The sequence below is a fragment of the Oncorhynchus masou genome, chromosome 32 (genome assembly GCF_036934945.1).
Source record: "Oncorhynchus masou masou isolate Uvic2021 chromosome 32, UVic_Omas_1.1, whole genome shotgun sequence".
Classification (NCBI taxonomy): domain Eukaryota; kingdom Metazoa; phylum Chordata; class Actinopteri; order Salmoniformes; family Salmonidae; genus Oncorhynchus; species Oncorhynchus masou.
In genome coordinates, this window is record NC_088243.1 from 43,502,724 (window position 1) to 43,526,393 (window position 23,670).

Here is a 23,670-nt window from a genome sequence, read left to right on the forward strand (position 1 = left end):
AGTGGAACAAAAAGCCATTTGTTGAACGGCCTTCTTAAATATTTCTACACTTTTTAATTAATGGTAGAGCTGTGGGGTGTTTTTAAAATGAAAGTTACAGAATTCCGCTTGTCTACCTATAGGCATTGATCTGTGTTAGTGGACTAGTTTGTTTGAAGGATGGAACACACCATTACGAATGTCGGCCGTGCACAGTACTCTATCTAGATCATCTTCAGGGAGTCAACAAAAGGTGACTTTTCGACATGTAGAGGCTATGATTGTTTTTTCCCTACATAGTCTATAAGAAAAATACGTATTTACCCTCTTTATACAAATGGTCCCACTCAGAGTAAATAAAACAAAATGAAATCAGCCTGAAAGTTGTTTACACAGTTTGCTCTAAGATTCAATGGTAACCCTTTAGGTGACAATATCTTTGAAGGTTGCATGTATAACTTGATTGAATGCGTATTGTGGAAGATGGGGCAAGTGGATATTTAAAGGCAATGTCCCTGTGTTTGCGGAGACTGCATTCATGGTAAAACGCTGCGTATGTTTGGCTCAAACGGAATTTACCTTGAATTGCGCCATACTGCGGATCTTCTGCGAAATGGATTGAATCAAGCCCGAACTTGGCTTGAAAGCACCACCCACAGCACTACATTGGTGATGTAGCTTTTTGGTAGCGCAGCTTGCCCAAGGTGTTTCAAGAGGGTTGTCGTGTGTTGCGAGGCAGAGGTTATTTTCTCGGTGTGAGCTGGAGGAAGTGGCAAGGCTTAGCAAGCACAGTGACATCCATTACTCCTACATAAAGCATTCATAACAGCATAAGAAACATTCATAACACATCCATTAAGGTATAAGTCACATTTATAAAAGACCTTCCATAGTGCATTTGTAAAGCTTTTCACAGAAAGAACTCAGATGCGAAAACATTGGGAATGGTGGTAGTTCGGAACACTGAAATGTCCTTAACTTTTAAATTTAACTTCTCAAACCTTTTATTATTACTTTTATTGATTGCATTTTTACATGTGTTTGCAAAACATATATCCAGATACTGTAAACATCTGGTGTATTTCTAGAGCATGTAAGCAACAGAAGTTATATTTCCCATTCGGTTGACCGGTCAGTCTAACTCATTCATATATTTGAGGATCAACTGCATGTCATTAGTGACATTAGTCCACAGTTAAGTGTTGTTTCATGACAAATATAAACATTTTCTCATTTCATGTTTTGGTTGATCACTATCATTTACATTACGGAATAGTATATGGTAAGTAAACATTGTGTTTTTTACATTTGGAAAGCAAAAGGAAATGGCTAAATTACTAAATGGCTTTTAACAATTGCCGGTGACAGTGTTCTGTTTTTGGTAAAAACATCAGAGGCAGGATATTATTTCAGATCATTTCAAGAATATGCTTTATGCTGGCTATGGATATTTGGAAATTAAATTCAAAGTAAGCAAAGTATAACAACGGCAACATTCATGATTACTTTGTAGTGATACATAATAATGCTATAGAGGGAAGAAAAATGTGTTCTGACAAAAATGTATTTGTTCATGTGACTTTTATTTTCACATTTATCCTGTCATGTGACATACTATTCAATAATGACTATATGAATGCACTCTGAACCTCATTAGGGTGCCGATTTCATGAACATTTTATTAATCGTTTATGTATGCTGAATGGTTTGTGTATTCAACCTTCAACAAAAGTGGTACACTGTATTTGAACTATACATCATACCAGCATCATAATATAGTCAAACATGACATAATGACAGGTATTATGATATACACTATCGTTCAAAAGTTTGGGGTCACTTCAAAATGTCCTTGTTTTTGAAAGAATACACTGCACTCCTCAATACACTGCATTTCTGATCAATCTGATGTTATTTTAAATGGACAAATCTTTTATTTTCTTTAAAAAACAAGGACATTTCGACGTGACCCCGAACTTTTGAACGGTAGTGTACATAATGTACATATTACCTCAGGTCATTATGTGGTGTTTAAGTTCAAGGTCGGAGGTATCTTTGGTATAAAAATAAAAAAATAAGAAAGTTAATAGCATTTTAAATTTTTCACAATGAAACCACAGATGTGTGGGCAGATCCAAGCTTGAATAGTTATCCTATTTTTCATGCACTGAAATTTGCTCAAAGGTTAAAAATATACAAGTGAATATTTAAGACAATGTGGCTAGATGGCAATAGACAAGCCCACACAGATAAGCATATGATTCATTATTCATGTCAAATTGGGCAAATTGTAAGTAAAATATTCATGGAGCATATGATAGAACTGCAATGCATTTAATGTGATAATGCTCACTAAGAAACCACTATTAACATAATAGTTATCTATTTTTTTATTTATCTTCCTTTCCTTCTTTCTGTACTGTAATAATGTACATACATGATCAAAGATGAGTGTCAGTGTGTTTTGCAGTGCAAATGCTACCATCAAACAATACAAATTTCCATTTTACAGTAAATTACACAATTTAATTACTTTCATGTGTTCAATAAACACTGCATAGATGACTGTATCACTAATACATATGAAAGTCTATCATAAAATGCCTCAATTGAATAAATAGTACATATTTTAAATGACAACTATTTCTTCAATTTCAAAAATGTATTGTATAGTGCCATATGAAAATGTCATGCCAGCTCGATTCCCACATAGCAAAACAGTTACAGTACATCATGAAAAACAAATAGCAGCAAATGCGGTCACATTCAGAGATTAAACACCTATATACACAAAAGTATGTGGACAGCCCTTCAAATGAATGGATTCTGCTATTTCAGCCATATTCATTGCTGACAGGTGTATAAAAGCGAGTACACAGCCATGTAATATCCATATACAAATATTGACAGTAGAATGTCCTTACTGAAGAGCTCAGTGACTTTCAATGTTAAAATGTCATAGGATGCATAGAATGCCCCTGTGCACTAAGTGAGGTCCATACAGAAATGGTTTGTCAAAATCGTTGTGAAATAACTTGACTGGCCTGCACAGAGCTCTGACCTCAACCCCATGGAACACTTTTGGGATGAATTGGAATGCAGACTGCGATCCAGGCCGAATCGCCCTACATCAGTGCCCGACCTCACTAATGCTCTTGTGGCTGAATGGAAGAAAGTCCCTGCAGCAACGTTCCAACATCTAGTGGAAAGCCTTCCCAGAAGAGTGGAGGCTATTATAGCAGCAAAAGGGGGGACCAACTCCATATTAATGCCCATGATTTTGGAATGAGATGTTCGACGAGCAGGTGTCCACATACTTTTGGTCATGTATAAAAGTGAGATTTTATGAAACAAATATTAAATGCATTGCAAATGACAACATAAATCATGATTGAATTGAAATGCAAGAGACAAATTAAGGCTGAGCAAATCTGTCTGGCATCAAAATAAAAAAGAGAATGGCTTATTTGGGCCCCTATAACCAGTGAGAAAAACATGTTGGAACATTGTCAATGACAATGTCAAATACATCATGACTGAATATATTTTAAAGCAATGCCTCCAACTGCAAAACAACAATTTCATGGCCCTTCAAGGCATTCTACCCCAAAACCATTTATCAAGGTTATTGAATGCCTTGTACTCCTTGTGCCTTTTGAGATGATCACAAGCGAGGCATGTGTGTTCGGCCCAGAAGTATGCCTTTTTCACTTTAAAGTGCCGTCGCCACTCAAAGTATCTGAGATACATTTCCTCATTCCTGTCCAAGAGCAGGAGATAATCAGCCAGCTCTTTGGGTGAGGTGAAGTCATCCACATGGATAAAGGCTTCCCCCTGGACAAAGTTCTCGTAGTTCTGTCTTGGTGGACCTAAAACCACAGGCACCGTCCCTACAGAGAGTGGGTTATACAGTTTCTCTGTGATGTAGTCTTTGTGAATTGAGTTCTCAAACGCCAAGTAGAATTTACAACTGGCGATGGTAGGAAAGTATTCTTGATCTGCAATGTACTCTCCAAAGGCTTGTCCATAAGCGTGAACCTCAATATGTTTATAGAGCTCATTGTAGTATTTCACTCGCACGTGATCCTGGTTCCAGTTGCTGACAATCCAGCAGATCAACTTGCTTTTGCTCGGTGGCACAAAATCCTCGTCCCCTTGGGCCGTCACAATCGACCCATAAGGCACTTCGATATCAGCATCCTGACGATAGTTCAAAGTTAAATTAAACAAGTTTTCAATACCGGGCAGCTGAGAGGAGTGGGATGGTGACTCTAGGTTCATCCATATCCACTTTTGGAAGGAGGGACGCTGAAGGGGGGGCAGGTTGGAGAGATCAGTACAGATATCCCTGTGATGTATGACGACCCCATCTGACTTATTATATAGGTTTCGATCTGCTGTGATGAAACAGCCCTCGATGTTGAACAGAGAGCTGCAGACACCCAGGTCATAGGTCTGTCCAAAGGGCCAGAGCCAGACGAGTACAGTGGTGAGGTTTTTGTCACCCTTGGTAGAGAAGAGATTTTTAACTTGGATAGTGGATGCGGTTGACTCTACAGGACCTGATAGCCAGCTAGTTGACGGTTTGAAGTACATCAAAACCAGAGTCACAAAACAGCCCAGTAGAAAGGTGCCAAGTAGAAATGGTCGTAGAATTCTGTGGAAAGATGCAGATGGCATACTCTGTCCTATAAAGATACGTAAAAAGAAAGAAAGAAAAGAAATTACATTAAACTCAAATCAGTAAATTCCTTATCATTTAATCAAAGTTACTCTTTCCAGTGAATAAAATGAAAGACTGCAAAATCGGCTACAATTTTGCCTAGAGGCCTGATGACACATTTTCAAGATTGTTTGTAAACAGTATATCTCGTGGCATCCTTGCCTCGTACAGTATGAGAGGGCCAACCACATTAAGATAATGGCTTTTATGTAATTTTGTCACGTCCAATTAATAGTTTGGCAAACATTTTTGTCATGGCTTGTGCAGAGTGAGGCAATTTGTGAACAGAAACACTAGATTAGCTCGCCCGGTTTATAGAGTAGGTGGAGTTTGCAACTAGGAATAAATAGAATAGTTCCAAATGTGAAACTCCGCTGGCCAGGGTAGGTCAAATGTTCCTTTCGACAACCAGCAATAACCAATGGATATAAACAAACTATGGTACGAAAGGTACAGGGCAAATTGCTGAAAGTGTACTTGCATCATGTTGTGTCATTTGGTTTGAATAAAGACCGCAAGACGTGGAAGCTTGAACATACAGTGTGAGATGCTTGGGCTCGTTTGCGATTGGTGAAAATGTATTGCCTCTCGCTGGCATACATTGCAATCCTATAATTATAATCCAGATTTTCCATATGTAGATGCTCATACTATCAACAAACTATCTGTTGATAAAGTAAGTGCTTGCTAAGGTTATGGTAAAAATAACGTTTAGGTTAAGGGTTAGTAGATAGTTAGTTGGCATGTTAATGATAGTCTGTAAAGCATCTACAGATGGACTATGCAAATAAAGTGTTACCTATAATTCTTCAATCAAAAAGGTAATGTAACATTGAATATGCATTATAGAATTTTACTAGGAGTTACAAAATAAAAAAATAACTATTCCACACCTGGTAGATCTGACTGTGCTCAAATCCAGGCAAGGAAAGAAGTAATGCAATCCTGAAGGTGCAGTTTCTACATTGGCTCAGCAATGAGATTGCCCTTCTCGGTGAAGTAGCATTTGAATGAAGTGTTGCTGCACACAGTTGGAATAAGGTCCTTAGTCGTCTAGTGAATTTGGTCTGATTTTGAGTTCCCAGGTCATCTCATTGATGTCTCCTTAGGAAAGAGAGAATAAGTGAGGTTACAATAGTTTGTTAAAGAGACAATCTTCAGTTCAAACCATACTCCACTACTGTTTTTGGGATAGAGCTGGAGAAATTCATAGACGGAACTATGGATGCGAGGACTGACCATGAGATCATAATTATAGTTTTAATCATGTTTTGAGGCTATACAGTGTTTATTTACGATTACAGCGTTTACAAACAATGGAGTAAAACAAGCTTGTATTTGTAGCAATCGCAGATTGCTCCTTTAACCCCCTAGAGTCGATTTGACTCACCGGTACAAAAAAAATAATCACCATAAAAATCTGTCAATTTAAGCTAGAGATATGTTTTTTTTGCATTGAATGTGTCCACTAATGGAAAAGGGAGATTATCACGAACACGGTGGTGTCAAATTTTGCTCTGTCACAGGACGATTCTGAAGGTATCTGATACCGATTGTCACGGTTTTCTGTAGGCCAAGGAGAGTCGGACCAAAATGCGGGCGTGGCTATTGTGATTCATATTTTAATGAAACAAGGAAAAACACGAGTCAATACGAAAACAACAAAGATACATGAAAACCGAAACAGCCTATACTGGTGCAAACTAACACACAACAGAAACAAGGACATAAGGACAATGACCCACGAAACACTCAAAGAATATGGCTGCCTAAATATGGTTCCCAATCAGAGACAACGATAAACACCTGCCTCTGATTGAGAACCACTTCAGACAGCCATAGACTAAGCTAGAACACCCCACTAAGCTACTAACCCAATACCTATGAAAAAACCCCAAGACAAAACACACACCACATACAAAGACCCATGTCACACCCTGGCCTGACTAAATAGATAAAGAAAACACAAAATACTAAGACCAGGGCGTGACAGAACCCCCCCCCCCCAAGGTGCGGACTCCCGCCCGCACACCAAAATCTATAGGGGAGGGTCCGGGTGGGTGTCTGTCCACGGTGGCGGCTCCGGCGCAGGACGTGGACCCCACTCTAACAAAGTCTTAGTCCATCTTCCTCGCGTCCTTAGATAGGCGACCCTCGCCGCCGACCTTGGCCTAGTAGTCCTCACCCAGGACCCCACTGGACTGAGGGGCAGCTCGGGACTGAGGGGCAGCTCGGGACTGAGGGGTAGCTCGGGACTGAGGGGTAGCTCGGGACTGAGGGGTAGCTCAACACTGAGAGGAAGCTCAGCACTGAGAGGAAGCTCAGCACTGAGAGGAAGCTCAGCACTGAGAGGAAGCTCAGGCAGGTAGTTGGCTCTGGCAGATCCTGGCTGGCTGGCGGTTCTGGCAGATCCTGTCTGACTGGCGGATCTGGAAGAGTCTGGCTGACTGGCGGATCTGGGAGAGTCTGGCTGACTGGCGGATCTGGACGAGTCTGGCTGACTGGCGGATCTGGAAGAGTCTGGCTGACTGGAGGATCCTGGCTGACTGGCAGATCTGGAAGATCCTGGCTGACTGGCGGCACTGGCGGCCCCTGGCTGACTGGCGGCCCCTGACTGACTGGTGGCACTGGCGGCCCCTGGCTGACTGGCGGCACTGGCGGCCCCTGGCTGACTGGCGGCACTAGCGGCTCCTTGCAGACTGGCGGCACTGGCGGCGCTAGGCAGACGGGTGGCTCAGGGGGCACTGGGCAGACGGGTGGCTCAGGCGGCGCTGGGCAGACGGGTGGCTCAGGCGGCGCTGGGCTGACGTGTGGCTCAGGCGGCGCTGGGCAGACTGATGACTCTGATGGCGCTGGGCAGACGGGAAGCTCCGGCAACGCTGGAGAGGAGGAAGGCTCTGGCAGCACTGGACAGGCGGGAGACTCCGGCAGCGCTGGAGAGGAGGAAGGCTCCGGCAGCGCTGGAGAGGCGGGAGCACCTGTAAGGATGAGCCGGAGAGACAGCCTGGTGCGGGGGGCTGCCACCGGAGGGCTGGTGCGTGGAGGTGGTGAAGGATAGACTGGACCGTGCAGGCGCATTGGAGCTCTTGAGCACAGAGCCTGCCCAACCTTACCCGGTTGAATGGTCCCGGTCGCCCTGCAAGTGCGGCGAGATGGAATAGCCCGCACTGGGCTATGCAGGCGAACCGGGGACACCAGGCGCAAGGCTGGTGCCATGTAAGCCGGCCCAAGGAGACGATGCGTAGAGACCAGATGCGTAGAGCCCGCTTCATGGCACTTGGCTCGATGCCCACTCTAGCCCGGCCGATACGTGGAGCTGAATGTATCGCGCCGGGCTATGCACCCGCACTGGGGACACCGTGCACTTCACAGCATAACACGGTGCCTGCCCGGTCTCTCTAGCCCCCCGGTAACCACAGAAAGTTGACGCAGGTCTCCTACCTGGCTTCGCCATACTTCCTGTGAGCCCCCCCAAGAACTTTTTGGGGCTGACTCCCGGGCTTCCTTGCCAACCGTGTTCCCTGATATCGCCGGCTCCTCTCTCCGGCTGCCTCTGCTCTCCTCGCTGCCTCCACCTGTTCCCATGGAAGGCGATCCTTGCCCGCCAGGATCTCCTCCCATGTGTAGCAACCCTTGCCATCCAATATATCGTCCCATGTCCAATCCTCATTGCGCCGCTGTTGCTGTTGCCTGTTGTCACGCCGCTTGGTCCTGTTGTGGTGGGTGATTCTGTCACGGTTTTCTGTAGGCAAAGGAGAGTCGGACCAAAATGTGGAGTGGCAAATCGCCAAATGTCTTTTCACTTTTTGGTTTATCAAATGGTGTGATTTCTCTTTTTGGATGCTTAGTGGATGAACATACGCAGGTAGCCTACTTTTTGAAGTGATTTGTTTTAAAATAAGATAACAATGTGATGTCTGGTTGTATTCATACCCAATAAAAAAGGTAATAAAAAAATTTAACAATACATATGACATGCTGATCCTCAACACAGGGGCCCCTCAGGGGTGTGTGCCTAGTCCCCTCCAGTACTCCCTATTCACCCATGACTCCGTGCCCAAGTACGACTCCAACACCATCATTAAGTTTTCTGATGACACAACAGTGGTTGGCCTGATGACCGACAACGATTAGACAGCCTATAGGCAGGAGGTCAGAGACCTGGCAGTGTGGTGCCAGCACAACAACCTCTCCCTCAACGTGAGCAAGACAAATGAGATGATCGTGGACTACAGGAAAAGGAGGGTCGAACACGACCCCATTCACATCAACAGGGCTGTATTGGAGCGGGTTGAGAGTTTCAAGTTCCTTGGTCTCCACCTTACCAGCAAACGTTCATGTTCCAAACACACCAAGACAGTCGTGAAGAGGGCACGGCAACACCTTTCCCCCAACAGGAGACTAAAAAGATATGGCATGAGTTATACAGCTGTACCATCGAGAGCATCCTGACCGGTTGCATCACCACCTGGTATGGTAACTGCTCGGCATCCGAATGTAAGGCACTACAGAGGGTAATGCGTATGGCCCACTACATCACTGGGGTCAAGCTTCCTGCCATCCAGGAACTATATACTAGGCGTGTCAGAGGAAGGCCCCAAAAGTTGTCAAAGACTCCAGTCACCCAAGTCATAGACTGTTCTCTCTGCTACCGCAAGGCAAGCAGTACCGGAGCGCCATGTCTAGTTCCAAAATAAACAGCGGGGGTGGCCATTAGATTATCTATGCATAGTCACTTTACCCATACCTACATGTACAAATTACTTCGACTAACCTTTACCCCCACACATTGACTTGGTACCAGTACACCCTGTATATAGACTCGGTATTGTTATTTTATTGTGTTAATACTTTATTTTATTTTATTTAGTAAACATTTTCTAAACTCTTTCTTTAACTGTATTGTTGGTTAAGGGCTTGTAAGTAAGCATTTCAGTGTAAGTTCTACTACACCTGTTGTATTCGGTGCATGTAACAAATACAATGATGATTTGATACAATGATTATCTACACTCAGTGCTTGTTCTGTCACAGGCTGGTAATTAGGTGAACTATTACAATTTTTGCAACCACGAAATGGCGTAGTGATTTCTGCATCTAGCACCTTTAATAACAAACGTGTATGTAATCTGTAAATATAAATCATACGTGAAATCACGAAGATGTTTAGCCACAGAGAAAATTCTGAATATTGCCTGGCCACGGCTGGTTGAGATAATGAGGGGGCTGGGACATTGACGAGAAACAGAGCCAATTCTGTCACTCAAGGCTTCTCTGTCAAATGGCACACCCTGCTCCCTGCGGATATAGAACTCACCAGTTTATAGTCCTGAAACCCAGAAATTAGTTACCTCTGGTTCGTTCAGCCATCTCTATGGGGAAAGAAGAGTGTTTTGTAATTAATACTAAAAATAAGGTCTGAGGTTAACACAGGCTTAGTAGATATTATACATTTCGTTCTATGAGATAATAGCAGTCAGTTAAAATGACCTTTGAATTATGAAGCCTTTATGTGCTTTTTACAAAAATACACAATTTTTATTTATCTCTATTTGAAAGATCCATAGCTTGATCAAAGAGAAAATGCCTTGATCATTGGACTTACTCATATATTCATAATGGACAACATGCAAAATGTAGCTACAGCTTTTAAAAACAGTGTTGTCCTAAATTCAGCTGTAGGTATCAACACAGCTCTGTCTTCAGTGGCAAAGGCAGTCTGGTTGAAGTCCAGTGGGAAGGATTATTTTGAAAGTGTTTCAGTCTGCCGTGAATCATAAACCCTAATGGTACACAGGTAAGAGTCGACAGTGGAAATGGCAAGCTAGCTACATGTGCATTCGTTATTGGCTAAACTGTATCAAAAAGTAGTTTTCATTGCTACGTAGCTAGCTAGACAGTTAGATACATGTATAGTCAGCTGGCCAGTTGCATTCTGCTGTTATTGTTGATTGTTGATGTATTCTTTGTCATGTTTAACTTACTAGCTACCGAAAATAGCCACTGTGGTGTGAATGGTAATTGATTAGCAAGTTAATCAAATCCCATGTTAAGTGATAGGGACATATGTCACCTAAATTGACTAGCTAGCTAGCCATGATGAAATTATGGCTAAATACATTGGATTATACAGTAGATTCTGAGGTCGTTTTTTGCATGCTCAACGAGCTGGTTAGTTAGATGAATACAGTGGGGAGAATGTACAGTGGTGAGAACAAGTATTTGATACACTGCCAATTTTGCAGGTTTTCCTACTTACAAAGCATGTAGAGGTCTGTAATTTATATCATATGTACACTTCAACTGTGAGAGACGGAATCTAAAACAAAAATCTAGAAAATCACATTGTATGATTTTAAGTAATTAATTTGCATTTTATTGCATGACACAAGTATTTGATCACCTACCAACCAGTAAGAATTCCGGCTCTCACAGACCTGTTAAGTTTTTCTTTAAGAAGCCCCCCTGTTCTCCACTCATTACCTGTATTAACTGCACCTGTTTGAACTCGTTACCTGTATAAAAGACACCTGTCCACACACTCAATCAAACAGACTCCAACCTCTCCACAATGGCCGAGACCAGAGAGGGTGTAAGGACATCAGGGATAAAATTGTAGACCTGCACAAGGCTGGGATGGGCTACAGGACAATAGGCAAGCAGCTTGTTGGCGCAATTATTAGAAAATGGAAGAAGTTCAAGATGAAGGTCAATCACCCTCGGTCTGGGGCTCCATGCATCTCACCTCGTGGGGCATCAATGATCATGAGGAAAGTGAGGGATCAGCCCAAAACTACACAGCAGGACCTGTTCAATGACCTGAAGAGAGCTGGGACCACAGTCTCAAAGAAAACCATTAGTAACACACTACGCAGTCATGGATTAAAATCCTGCAGCGCACGCAAGGTCCCCCTGCTCAAGCCAGTGCATGTCCAGGCCTGTCTGAAGCTTGCCAATGACCATCTGGATTATCCAGAGGAGGAATGGGAGAAGGTTATGTGGTCTGATGAGACAAAAATAGAGCTATTTGGTCTAAACTCCACTCGCCGTGTTTGGAGGAAGAAGAAGGATGAGTACAACCCCAAGAACATCACCCAACCGTGAAGCATGGATGTGGAAACATCATTGTTTGGGGATGCTTTTCTGCAAATGGGACAGGATGACTGCACCATATTGAGGGGAGGATGGATGGGGCCATGTATCGCGAGATCTTGGCCAACAACCTCGTTCCCTCAGTAAGAGCATTGAAGATGGGTCGTGGCTGGGTCTTCCAGCATGACAACGACCCGAAACACACAGCCAGGGCAACTAAGAAGTGGCTCTGTAAGAAGTATCTCAAGGTCCTGGAGTGGCCTAGCCAGTCTCCAGACCTGAACCCAATAGAAAATCTTTGGAGGGAGCTGAAAGTCCGTATTGCCCAGTGACAGCCCTGAAACCTGAAGGATCTGGAGAAGGTCTGTATGGAGGAGTGGGCCAAAATCCCTGCTGCAGTGTGTGCAAACCTGGTCAGGAATCGGTCATATGGACACCGAAACACATGGAGTCATTATTTTACTGTAACAGAGGAGAAGTTAACCTTTCCAACCATACCCTGTTTATGGTTCAACTCCTCAAATTGTGAGCATAGCAGACACTATTAAAATGGATGTACCAATGAACATTCATTCTGCAAAATGCATGCTCAGTTTTTCTAGCACGTATCACGGTACCACGTATCACTAGCAGCATCTTTGTTAAATAATGATTGTTATACTAGCTTTTTAGTCTGTTTTATAAATGTGCAAAAAGCATAAAACAATTATATAAAGATTCTGCTTATAGTCAATACAAGAAAAAGAATGGTGTACATGTGAAAATAAATAATATTCTCTTGCCTGGGGATTCTGAAATCTCCAGGGATCTGTATAACCCATTCTGAACCATAAAACCAGAGAAGGACTTTGACATAGCAGAAGGAGACATTGTTCTAGGGTTGGAGCAGTCTGAAGCTGGGCTAATAACACAATTCAGATCCCGCTAAATATCAAAAGATGGGTGTTCAGAGAAGAGATTTAGTACTGAGGAAAGCCGTGTTGCATGCTCAAGAATGTGGTGGTTCTCATATCGCTGCTGCCATTTCAATGGCATTTGAGAACATGTTTGAAACTTGGAAACATGAACACACTCCTAGCGCCATTTGAACAACTGACTGGAGAAATAAGCTAATCAACTGCGTTTGCAGCACCCTCTGTCATGGCATTGAAACGCCCTCTCAACAAAACTGTTGACACAAACCGTGGGGTAACTTACAAAAGTACTTGAGGCCGTGAACAAGCTATTCGGTGGTATTGTCTCTGAGCCTCTAGTGTGTCACCGCCATACTCGATGCTAGGTACAAGGACCGCTATTTTTATGCATACAAGAACCAGGGTTTACGTGAAATGTTACATACATAGCTGGACAAGATAGAAATGGCCACAGGGACGATGCGCACAGAAGAAGAGAGGCCACGGACAGACAGAGCTGAAACTTCACTGCTTGACATGCATGATGAAATCCTGGTTGAGAATGAAATGACTGAACAAATTAACAATGAAACATCACAGCATGTAAGTGAAAGAAATAGGTTTTCATTATGTTTTACTGGTAAAGGGGACATATACATAAATGCCAACAAAATAACTTCTTGGTCAGTGGTGTGTGTTTGTAACCTTTATTTAACTAGTCAAGTCAGTTAAGAACAAATTTGTATTTACAATGATCGCCTACCCCGGCCAAACCTGGACAACGCTGTGCCAATTGTGCGCCGCTCTATGGGACTCCCAATCATGGCCGGATGTGATACAGCCTGGAATCAAACCAGGGATTGTAGTGACGCCTCTTGCACTGAGATGCAGTGCCTTAGACCGCTGCGTCCGTGTGTGTGTGTGTTTGTGTAACTATTTAACTGTCCTAGAATGCTTATAAAGGCTGCTCAAATTTAAAATATTGGTTATCGGTATCTTTTTTGGCAAGGAAAATATTGTATAATGGTATCCGCCAAAAATGTCATATCAGTGCATCACTAATCTAAAATATTGAAAGGAAAAATGTGTGAAAACAGACCAAGTGTTGGCAAAGCCTGCTACATTATTATTGTATGTGCATTATGCATGGTTCTGGTTTAATTTGTTACAAAAAAGGTCATTTTTATAGACAGAACTGAAAGCCAGGTCAGTGATTCATGTGCTTGAAAGTAGAATCCAGATGCATCGGATGTAGTGATCACAATATAGTAGCCATATCTAAGAAAACCAAAGTTCCAAAGGCCGGGCCTAATATAGTGTATACGTTTTATAGTGATTCGTATGTTATTGATGTAAATAATATTTGTGACCGAATGGGTCGAATTGGTCCTATGTAGCAAAACTTGAGATGGTATTTTGTTTTTACATTGGATAGAAGTAGAGACTCAGAGCTACAAAATGGTATATCATACACTTCAGTTGAGGAACAATGGGAAAGTAATTCTGCTTTGAAAGTTGATAAACCTTTAACCTCACTTCTGAGAAAATGTCCCTTGAACTTTTGGTACCTGCTGGAGAGCGCTTCTTTGTCTACACCCATTCAGCATCGTTCAATCCCTCTTAAGCTTTATCCCCACCCGTCTCTTTAAGGATTCACATGTGAGGCTATGTACTAAACAACCAAACATTTAAAGACTAAAGGCTGTCTTATCCTACGGGTGTCTTCGTAAATTTAATCTGGAGTGCCAGAGTGTGCTCTGGGCATTCGTAAACTCAGAGTGTTGTCAGATTGTCCGTTCATAAATTCAGAGCGGTTCTCTCTCTAAGAGGGTGCAAAGATGTCATCAAGGCAAAGGGTGGCTACTTTGAAGAATCTCAAATATAAAATATATTTTGATTTGTTTAACACTTGATTTGGTTACTACACGATTCCATATGTGTTATTTCATAGTTTGTCTTCACTACTATTCTGCAATGTAGAAAATAGTAAAAATAAAGAAAAACAATGGAATGAGTAGGTGTGTCCAGACTTTTGACTGGTACTGTACCTGTGGGAAGCATTGGAGTCAACAAGGACCAGCATCCCTGTGGAATGCTTTCGACGCCTTGTAGAGTCCATGCCCTGACAAATTGAGGCTGTTCTGAGGGCAAAAGGTGCAACTCAATATAGGGGAGGTGTTCCTAATGTTTGGTATACTCAGTGTAGTTTAACCTCTTACACTTATGGTGGCGCTATTTCATTTTTGGAAGAAAAACGTTCCCGTTTTAAACAAGATATTTTGTCACAAAAAGATGCTCGACTATGCATATAATTGCTACTGTTCGAAAGAAAACACTCTGACGTGTCCAGAAATACAAATATCTTCTCTGTGCGTGCCCTTTAACGTGAGCTTCAGGCAAAACCAAGATGACTTGGCATCCAGGAAATGACAAGGATTTTTGAGGCTCTGTCTTTCATGATCTCCTTATATGGCTGTGAACGCAAGAGGAATGAGTCTGCCCTTTCTGTCGTTTCCCCAAGGTGTCTGCAGCATTGTGACGTATTTGTAGGCAGATCGTTGGAAGATTGACCATAAGAGACCACATTTACCACGTGTCCGCCCGGTGTCCTGCGCCGAAATTGGTGTGCAAAAGTCACCTGCCAGTATTTTTCCATGGGGCACAGAGAGAGAAGCAAGCTTCCACGAACTGCATGTCAATGAAGAGATATGTGAAAAAACACCTTGAGGATTGATTCCAAACAACGTTTGCCATGTTTCGGTCGATATTATGTAGTTAATCCGGAAAAAGTTTCACGTTGTAGGTGACTGCATTTTCGGTTCGTTTCGGTAGCCAGGCGCAATGTAGAAAACGGAACGATTTCTCCTACACACAGACGCTTTCAGGAAACACTGCGCATTTGGTATGTGGCTGGGAGTCTCCTCATTGAAAACATCAGAAGCTCTTCAAAGGTAAATGATTTTATTTATTTGGTTATCTGGCTTTTGTGAAAATGTTGCGTGCTACATGCTACACAAAATGCTATGCTAGCTTTGCATACTCTTACACAAATTAGTCAATTTCTATGGTTCAAAAGCATATTTTGAAAATCTGAGATGACAGTGTTGTTAAGAAAAGGCTAAGCTTGAGAGCAAACGCATTATTTTAATTTTATTTGCGATTTTCAGAAATCGTTAACGTTGCGTTATGCTAATGAGCCTGAGGCTTAGTCACAATCCCGGATCCGGGATGGGGAGTTTCAAGAGGTTAATGTACACTTAAACTAGTATACCATTTTAAATGATTTATGGACAAACTACAGCAACACTTTGTTTTATTAAAAAGAAATGTCCCGAGAATTTAATCCAGATGCATTTCGGTAACGATAATTTTGGTTGAAAAATGTACAAAATTCAGGCGAAATTGTAAAATGTACTTAAAAAATACACTTTCCCAAAAACATCTTATTCCTCAGAATCATAGTTGATTTTTGTAGATCATGGTTTTTGTAACTCAATTTGCTACATACATTTTAAAGCTGGTTTCATGAGAATCATACACTTGCATAGAAGCATCACTCCAGCATATCACACCTGTAAGGAAAGATATCACAGACACAGCTGTTATTTTGAGAATATACAAGAACTCAATGCAAATGGATCTAACGTAATATCATGGTTTGTGATCATGGATGCTTATGAAACAAGTATTTTTTGATAGAGTGAAATAATTTCTCAGCTGTCAGGATGCAATCTTCCTGCATGTTTATGGACCAAGTACACTGTAGATCAGCACACGTGTGTCTGTGTGTGCATTCTTACTTCTCAAACTATGGGCAGATTTGAGGCAGTCACACAGAATGTATCACGTTTTAGGAAAGACCCAGATGCAGACAGTGTCGAAGTAATAAATTACTATAACAGGGGGCAGGCAAAACAACTGGTCAAGGGCAGGCAGAGGTCAGTAATTCAGTGTGGTGGGACAAGGTACAGGACAGCAGGCAGGGTCAGGGCAGGCAGAATGTTCAAAACCGGGAAAACTATAAAACCAGAACATTAGAAAAGACAGGAGCAAGGGGGAACACGCTGGTAGGCTTGGCGAACAAAACAAACTGGCAATAGACGAACACAGATTTAAATACACAGGGGATAATGACGGGAGATGGGAGACACCTGGTGCGGGGTGGAGATCAGCACAAAGACAGGTGAAACAGTACCCCCTCTAGGGGCGCCATCTGGGTGCGCGCATACCTGGTTGACTGGGGTGTCGGCGTTGGATATCCGCGATGAGGCCTGGGTCCAGGATGCCCCTAGCGGGGACCCAGCACCTCTCCTCCGGGCCATAACCCTCCCAGTCAACCAGGTACTTGAATCCCCTTCCCCGAGGTATAATCTTCAGGATACACCTCAAAGTGTACGCCGGTTGGCCGTCGATGAGACAGGGGAGAGGGGTGGGCCTGGAAACAGGAGGCAAAGAGCTGTGAGACATGGGTTTGATTTTAGAAACATGGAAAGTGGGATGTATACGGAGGGTATGGGGCAACAGAAGATGAACAGCAGAGGGGCTAATGACCTTGGAGATGGGGAAATGGCCAATAAACTGTGGGGAAATTTTGCAGGACTCCGCCCAGGGGGTGGCGGTCTGCTTGTCATCGATACCTGGAGGTGGTCTTAAGGGCCAACCAGGCTCTCTTCCAGCAAGGAAGGGCGTTGCGGACATATTCGACCCACACTAGTTGCTGGCTGTAGGTGGTGGGGTCGGAGGAAACCAGGCAGCGAAGAGTCGTTTCCAAGTCTTGGTTGGCTCGCTCCGACTGCCCGTTGGACTGGGGGGGTACCCGGAGGACAGACTGGCCGACAACCCAATGAGCATGTGTAACGCCTTCCAGAACCTGGATGAGAACTGAGGACCCCAGTCGGAGACCATGTCTCCCGGGAGTCCATGAATCCGGAAGATGGCCCAGCTCATGGTGCAGCACGTCTCTTTGGCAGAGAGTAGCTTTGGGAGAGGAATGAGGTGGGCAGCTTTGGAAAACCGGTCCACTATTGTAAGGATGGGGGTGTTGCCATCAGACGGGTTAAGGGATATGTGAGACCAGGGACAGTGAGAGACAAGCATTGGTTGAAGAAGACCAGCCAGTGCTTGCCGAGGAGTCTTGTTCTACGCACAGACCGTGCAGGCGGCGATGAACGTGGAGACATCTGGGAGATTACGGGTGTGGCCCGCTGCCCAGTGGGGTATCCGCGGAATTGCTCCAGCAAAGTCTCGAAGTCTGGTCATGGCATTCTGCCAGGGTATGGAGTCCCTCCATAAGACATTGCAGTAACTCCTCGTGTCATCCAATGGTGGCTCCTTGCAGGGAGGCAGCATTGGGAAGCTAATCTGAGTCTGCTGGGTCGGTCATGGCCAGTTCGTCCTATCACATTTTAGGAAAGAGCCAGATGCAGACAGCGTCAAAGTAATAAAAGTTAATAACTAGAACAGGGGACAGGCAAAATGACGGGTCAAGGGCAGGCAGAGGTAAGGAAGGTACAAGATGGCAGGCAGGCTCAGGGTCAGGGCAGACAGAATGGTCAAAACTGGAAAAACTAGAAAGCAGGAACTTTGGCAAAAACCGAAGCAAGGGGAATAACGCTGATAGGCTTGACGAACAAAACGAACTAGCAAACAGAGAACACAAGTATAAATACGAAAGGATAATGAGGGGAGATGGGAGACACCTGGTGGGGGGTGGAAACAAGCACAAAGACAGGTGAAACAGATCAGGGTATGACAGAACGTGCATCATCGTTTCATCTTTTTTTCCTACCCTCGCTCTCCTTGTTAGATTTTATGCCAAATTATAAACAACTCAATTGGCTATTTCAGCTATCTGTCAAGCAATGGGCAGGTTGTAAACTTGATCCTACTGCTATGATTGGATAGAGCGAGGCTAACTCCGCTCTCTTTCACATCTCCTCATATCACTTGCTGTTGTTTACTGCCACTATGAGAAATAGCTCAATGGCGATGACATTTTCTACCCAGCCATAAATGTGCATAATATCTAACAAAGAGTGCCTGGGTAGTAAAAAATCTGAAATGACGATACACGTTCTGTCTGAATGACTCAAATCTGCCCATAGTTTGAGAAGTGCGAACGTATACACGTGCGCTGATCTACAGCTTTCTTGGTCCATAAACATAAAATAACATTTGTAGGTAGCTAAACCTATTACCAACTTTTTTATTTAGGCATTTTACAACGCTTCCTTGTTTCCCTATAACACCAGTAAATAGCTAACGTTACACTGCAAGTCAGATGACTCGTTGCCGAAAATGGTGCATGTTCAAAATGATAACCAGCTAACATTAACTAGCTACGTTGGCTATTAGCTCATACCTGATATTTTAGCACCATGTTTATCTAGCCAGTTAGCTAGCATAGAAACTAATATACAGTTGAAGTCGAAAGTTTACATACACTTATGTTGGAGTCATTAAGATGTGTTTTTCAACCACCCCACAAATTTCTTGTTAACAAACTATAGTTTTGGCAAGTCAGTTAGGACATCTACTTTGTGATTGACACAAGTAATTTTTCCAACAATTGATTACAGGCAGATTAATTCAGTGTATCACAATTCCAGTGGGTCAGAAGTTTGCATACACTAAGTTGACTGTGCCTTTAAGCAGCTTGGAAAATTCCAGAAAATTATGCAATGGCTTTAGAAGCTTCTGATAGGCTAATTGACATCATTTGTCAATTGGAGGTGTACATTTAGATGTATTTCAAGGCCTACCTTCAAAGCCAGTGCCTCTTTGCTTGACATCATGGGAAAATCAAAAGAAATCAGCTAAAAGATATTATAGACAGAAGAAGAACGCCAACACCATCTCAACCATGAAGCACGGGGGTGGCAGCATCATGTTGTGGGGGTGCTTTTCTGTGGGAGGGACTGGTGCACTTCACAAAATAGATGGCATCATGAGGGGGAAAAGTATGTGGATATATTGAAGCAACATCTCAAGACATCAATCAGGAAGTTAAAGCTTGGTCGCAAATGGGTCATCCAAATGGACAATGACCCCAAGCATACTTCCAAAGTTGTGGCAAAATGGCTTAAGGACAACAAAATCAAGGTATTGGAGTGGCCATCACAAAACCCTGACCTCAATCCTATAGAAGATTTGTGGGCAGATCTGAAAAAGTGTGTGCGAGCAAGGAGGCCTACGAATCTGACTCAGTTACACCAGCACCCTCAGGAGGAATGGGCCAAAATTCACCCAACTTATTGTGGGAAGCTTGTGGAAAGCTACCTGAAACGTTTGACCAAAGTTAAACAATTTTAAAGGCAATGCTACCAAATACTAATTGAGTGTATGTAAACCTCTGACCCACTGGGAATGTGATGAAATAAATAAAAGCTGAAATAAATAATTCTCTCTACTATTATTTTGACATTTCACATTCTTAAAATATAGTGGTGATCCTAACTGACCTAAAACAGGGAATTTTTACTTGGATTAAATGTCAGGAATTGTGAAAAACTTAGTTTAAATGTATTTGGCTATGGTGTATGTAAACTTCCGACTTCAACTGTGTGTTATATTTGAGATTCTTTAAAGTAGCCACCCTTTGCCTTGAGAGCTTTGCACACTCTTGGCATTCTCTCAACCAGCTTCATGAGGTTGTCACCTGGAATGCTTTTCAATTAATGTGTGCCTTGTTAAAAATGTATTTGTGGAATATCTTTCCGTCTTAATGCGTTTGAGCCAAGCAGTTGTGTTGTGAAAAGGTAGGGGTGGTATAAAGAAGATTGCCCTGTTTGGAAAAAGACCATGTCCATATTATGGCAAGAACAGCTCAAATAAACAAAGAAAAACGACAGTCCATCATTACTTTAAGATGTGAAGGCCAGTCAATATGGAACATTTCAAGAAATTTGAAAGTTTCTTCAAGTGCAGTCGCAAAAACCATCAAACGCTACGATGAAACTGGCTCTCATGAGGACTGCCACAGGAAAGGTAGACCCAGAGTTACTGTACCTCTGCTGTAGACAATAAATGCATTAGTGTTAACTGCACCTCAGATTGCAGCCCAAATAAATGCTTTATAGACTGTTGCCAATTTTAAAAAAAAGTATTTAATTAATTTTAGAATAAGGCTGTAACACAACAAAATGTGTAAAAAGTTAAGGGGTCTGAATACATTCTGAAAGCATTGTATGCAGTTTAAGGTGAGTGTAATCATGTTGGCCATATATTTGATTCAGAATAAAATTGATTCACACCAACAGTCTTTATAGGCATGAGTGTTGCAAATCTCTGAACAATATGCGCCATTTACAAAATGCATATTTACAGGTGATTTATCCTGCATCAAATGTTATTATGGCAGCCATATTTAATTTTTATTTTGGAAGCCATATTGGATTTGAGGCTAAATATAAAGATCATCTGTGATTGCACCTTTGATTTAATTGCAAGACTAGGGGCTAAAGATCCAAAAACCTTGATGGAACCTTGCACTCCCAACTTTTTAATTCTGATGTCTGTGCCCACTTGTTTTTCTTTGGCGCTACAACATCAAAAAACTTGTAACTATATGCCTTTCTTTCAGGCACGGCCATAGAGCACTGAATGAGAGCAAAGTTGTCTATTGAACAGCTATGAACTATTGTGCCTGTGTTTACAGTTCTATATTTCCATGATTCATTTAGATTTCCTAATGCTGTTTGTGTGTGTAAGTAGACAGCCGACTACTTGTAATCCACATTTGAGCAATATCAGAGCTTGCAATATTGGGTTACATGAGTTTATGTGGCCCAACCCCCTCCACACAGTTTAGGTTTGTTTTCAGTAGAGCAGATTACAATGGCCACAACATCAAAAACATGTGTTACTGTATGGACCATACAAGCACTGATTGAGAGCAAATTTGACTTAGAAAGTTGTCTATTGAACAGCTATAAAAAAGTGAAGACATCAAAAATATTAATAGTTGATATTTCCGCATATTGTATCTGTGTGTTTACTGGTCTATATTTCCAACTTGCTTTAAGATATCCTAATGTTGTTTGTTTCTGTATGTAGGGCAGACTATTGACTACTTGTACTCTACCTTTTAGCAATATCAGAGCTTGCCATATTAGGTTACGCGAGCTTAAAAACAATCCTAGGTAGGCAAATGCTTTAGTGGTCTTGTGCAGGCTATTGAATTTAACCCGAGGGCAGAATAAAACGGCAGGCTAGCTATTAGAATAATTCCCTAAAACATTTCTCCTTTGGTTTATAGGCTATACTAGCAGAAGCTGGTATAGGAGCAGTATCAAAAGTGAGAATGGATTTTTAGCCAGTGCAACTGAAGGTCATTTAAAAACGTGATGTAGCCTACACACACTTGCAATGAGTGTCATTCGCCATGATGCAGCAGTGTTTAATTGTTTAAAATAAAAGCAATTGTTCAAATGTAGCCTTATTAGATTGGCTACCTATTCTCTCTGGTTAACAAACGCCCTTTTACGCACCAACACAGGTTCATATCACTGTTGGCCGTAAGCATATTTGTGAATACTACTCGTTATCCTCATGCATCAAGAGGCAGATTGAAGGATAATGTCAATGACCTTAATACAAAGGTGTACTTTTCGCAATGCATCATTTTAATCCAAAATTGTGATTTGAACGAGATGACGACATATACGCATTTCGTAGAATTTTTTATTGATGTTTTATTTTTAATTAGCTAGCACAGAATGTCTAGCGAAACCAGGTACCACTGTTCTGACATGGAGCGGAGAAAAAAAATACATTTTACTCACCATCTCGACAAGCGTGTGTTAAAATATGCATATCTTCCCATTGGCTTGCCAGGTCGTTCCCTCATACCATCCTACATGCCGAAAACGTTAAGGATGTAAATACACTGCGCCGGTGGCAATATTTGCAGGAATTGGCCAATATTCATGGGAGCCGAAACCCATATCGTTTCCACGATCTTGCAACGGAGAGCTATAAAAATACACATCTAATGCGACCTGATTGCCAAGGTTACCAGAATTCGAAAATGACTGTTAGGCTATTGTTAATTCACAAAATATGATCAAATGCAACGTTTCGTTAATATAAGGACGCAATGTAAGGCATGTGATGCGATGTGGGATAATTCCCCACTGGCTGCCCATGCGCTACCTTGTCCCTATTTACCAATAATGCGTTTTCGCAAAACCGAATGTAGGTAGACGAGCAGAGATTCTAGTCGGGCGTGCATGCAAAAATGATTCGGGCTATTATTTCAAATGAATGTGATTCATGCGTTCCCAATTTGAATTAGGAATGATTGTGCAATATTGCCGCTGCTCATACAATTAGCCTATTTGTTCTCCAGGTGATGTGGGTTTTCCAAGTAAATGTTTAAAATTACAAATACAACATATGCATTGCCTATATCCAAACCCACGTTCACATATTTGACAAGATTCGTGCTTTATTTGGTAGACAATTTTGAATAGTCTAATCCTCTATCTAAATTGTCTTGGAGGTACATTAGTCTACAGTGCACATCACCAGAGATGATGTTGATTGTATTCAGGTTGATGATTTCAATGATAATGTTTGCCCCTTTTGTTGCATTTCCTATATTTAAAGAAAGCTTATGGAGGAGAAGGATAACTCTGAAATGACACATCACGTGAGAGTAGCCTAGATGTTCTCAATGTTGATTTAATGGTATGCTCCTAAATTTTAACATCATCTTCAAGCTAGAATCCTTAGTTGATACATATATATTTTTGGACATACATTAATGATATATATATATATATATATATATATATATATATATATATATATACCCATAGATTCTTAAATGTATAACTTGCCTCATTAACTTAGTTCAACTGTCTACCCCATCAGAACCCAAAATATGAGCTTATTTTACTCTAATGTTTGTAAACAATGTAAATGTAAAATAATGGTATAATTTTTGGTATCATGGATGATAGCTCTGTCTATGAATTTGAG

The 23,670-nt window shown here is 42.0% G+C and overlaps 1 protein-coding gene across 3 annotated transcripts; it reads right to left on the reverse strand.

The window, feature by feature from the left end:
* Window positions 1-775: 775 nt before the first annotated feature.
* Window positions 776-22,809, reverse strand: LOC135526104 (4-galactosyl-N-acetylglucosaminide 3-alpha-L-fucosyltransferase 9-like). 3 transcript variants are annotated; one of them, XM_064954208.1, is made up of 3 exons: window positions 22,470-22,809; window positions 5,596-5,803; window positions 776-4,667 (listed from the first exon to the last, which is right to left on the reverse strand). In XM_064954208.1, exon 3 carries the CDS (start codon window positions 4,657-4,659, stop codon window positions 3,571-3,573), a length of 1,089 nt encoding a protein of 362 aa, XP_064810280.1. In that variant the 5' UTR covers window positions 4,660-4,667; window positions 5,596-5,803; window positions 22,470-22,809; the 3' UTR covers window positions 776-3,570. The 3 variants fall into 3 exon arrangements, with proteins under 3 accessions (XP_064810280.1, XP_064810278.1, XP_064810277.1); XM_064954206.1 differs by having other exon boundaries at window positions 5,596-5,806; XM_064954205.1 differs by lacking the exon at window positions 5,596-5,803.
* Between the last annotated feature and the right edge of the window lie 861 nt (window positions 22,810-23,670).

What these genes read in the sequence shown, in the direction of transcription:
- LOC135526104 (XM_064954205.1), bottom strand. Translation starts at nt 22,500, where the DNA reads ATGCATATTTTAACACACGCTTGTCGAGATG. An exon ending in AACACACGCTTGTCGAGATG is followed by an intron (nt 4,668 to 22,469) that starts GTGAGTAAAATG and finishes GTATCTTTATAG; the next exon opens with GACAGAGTATGCCATCTGCA.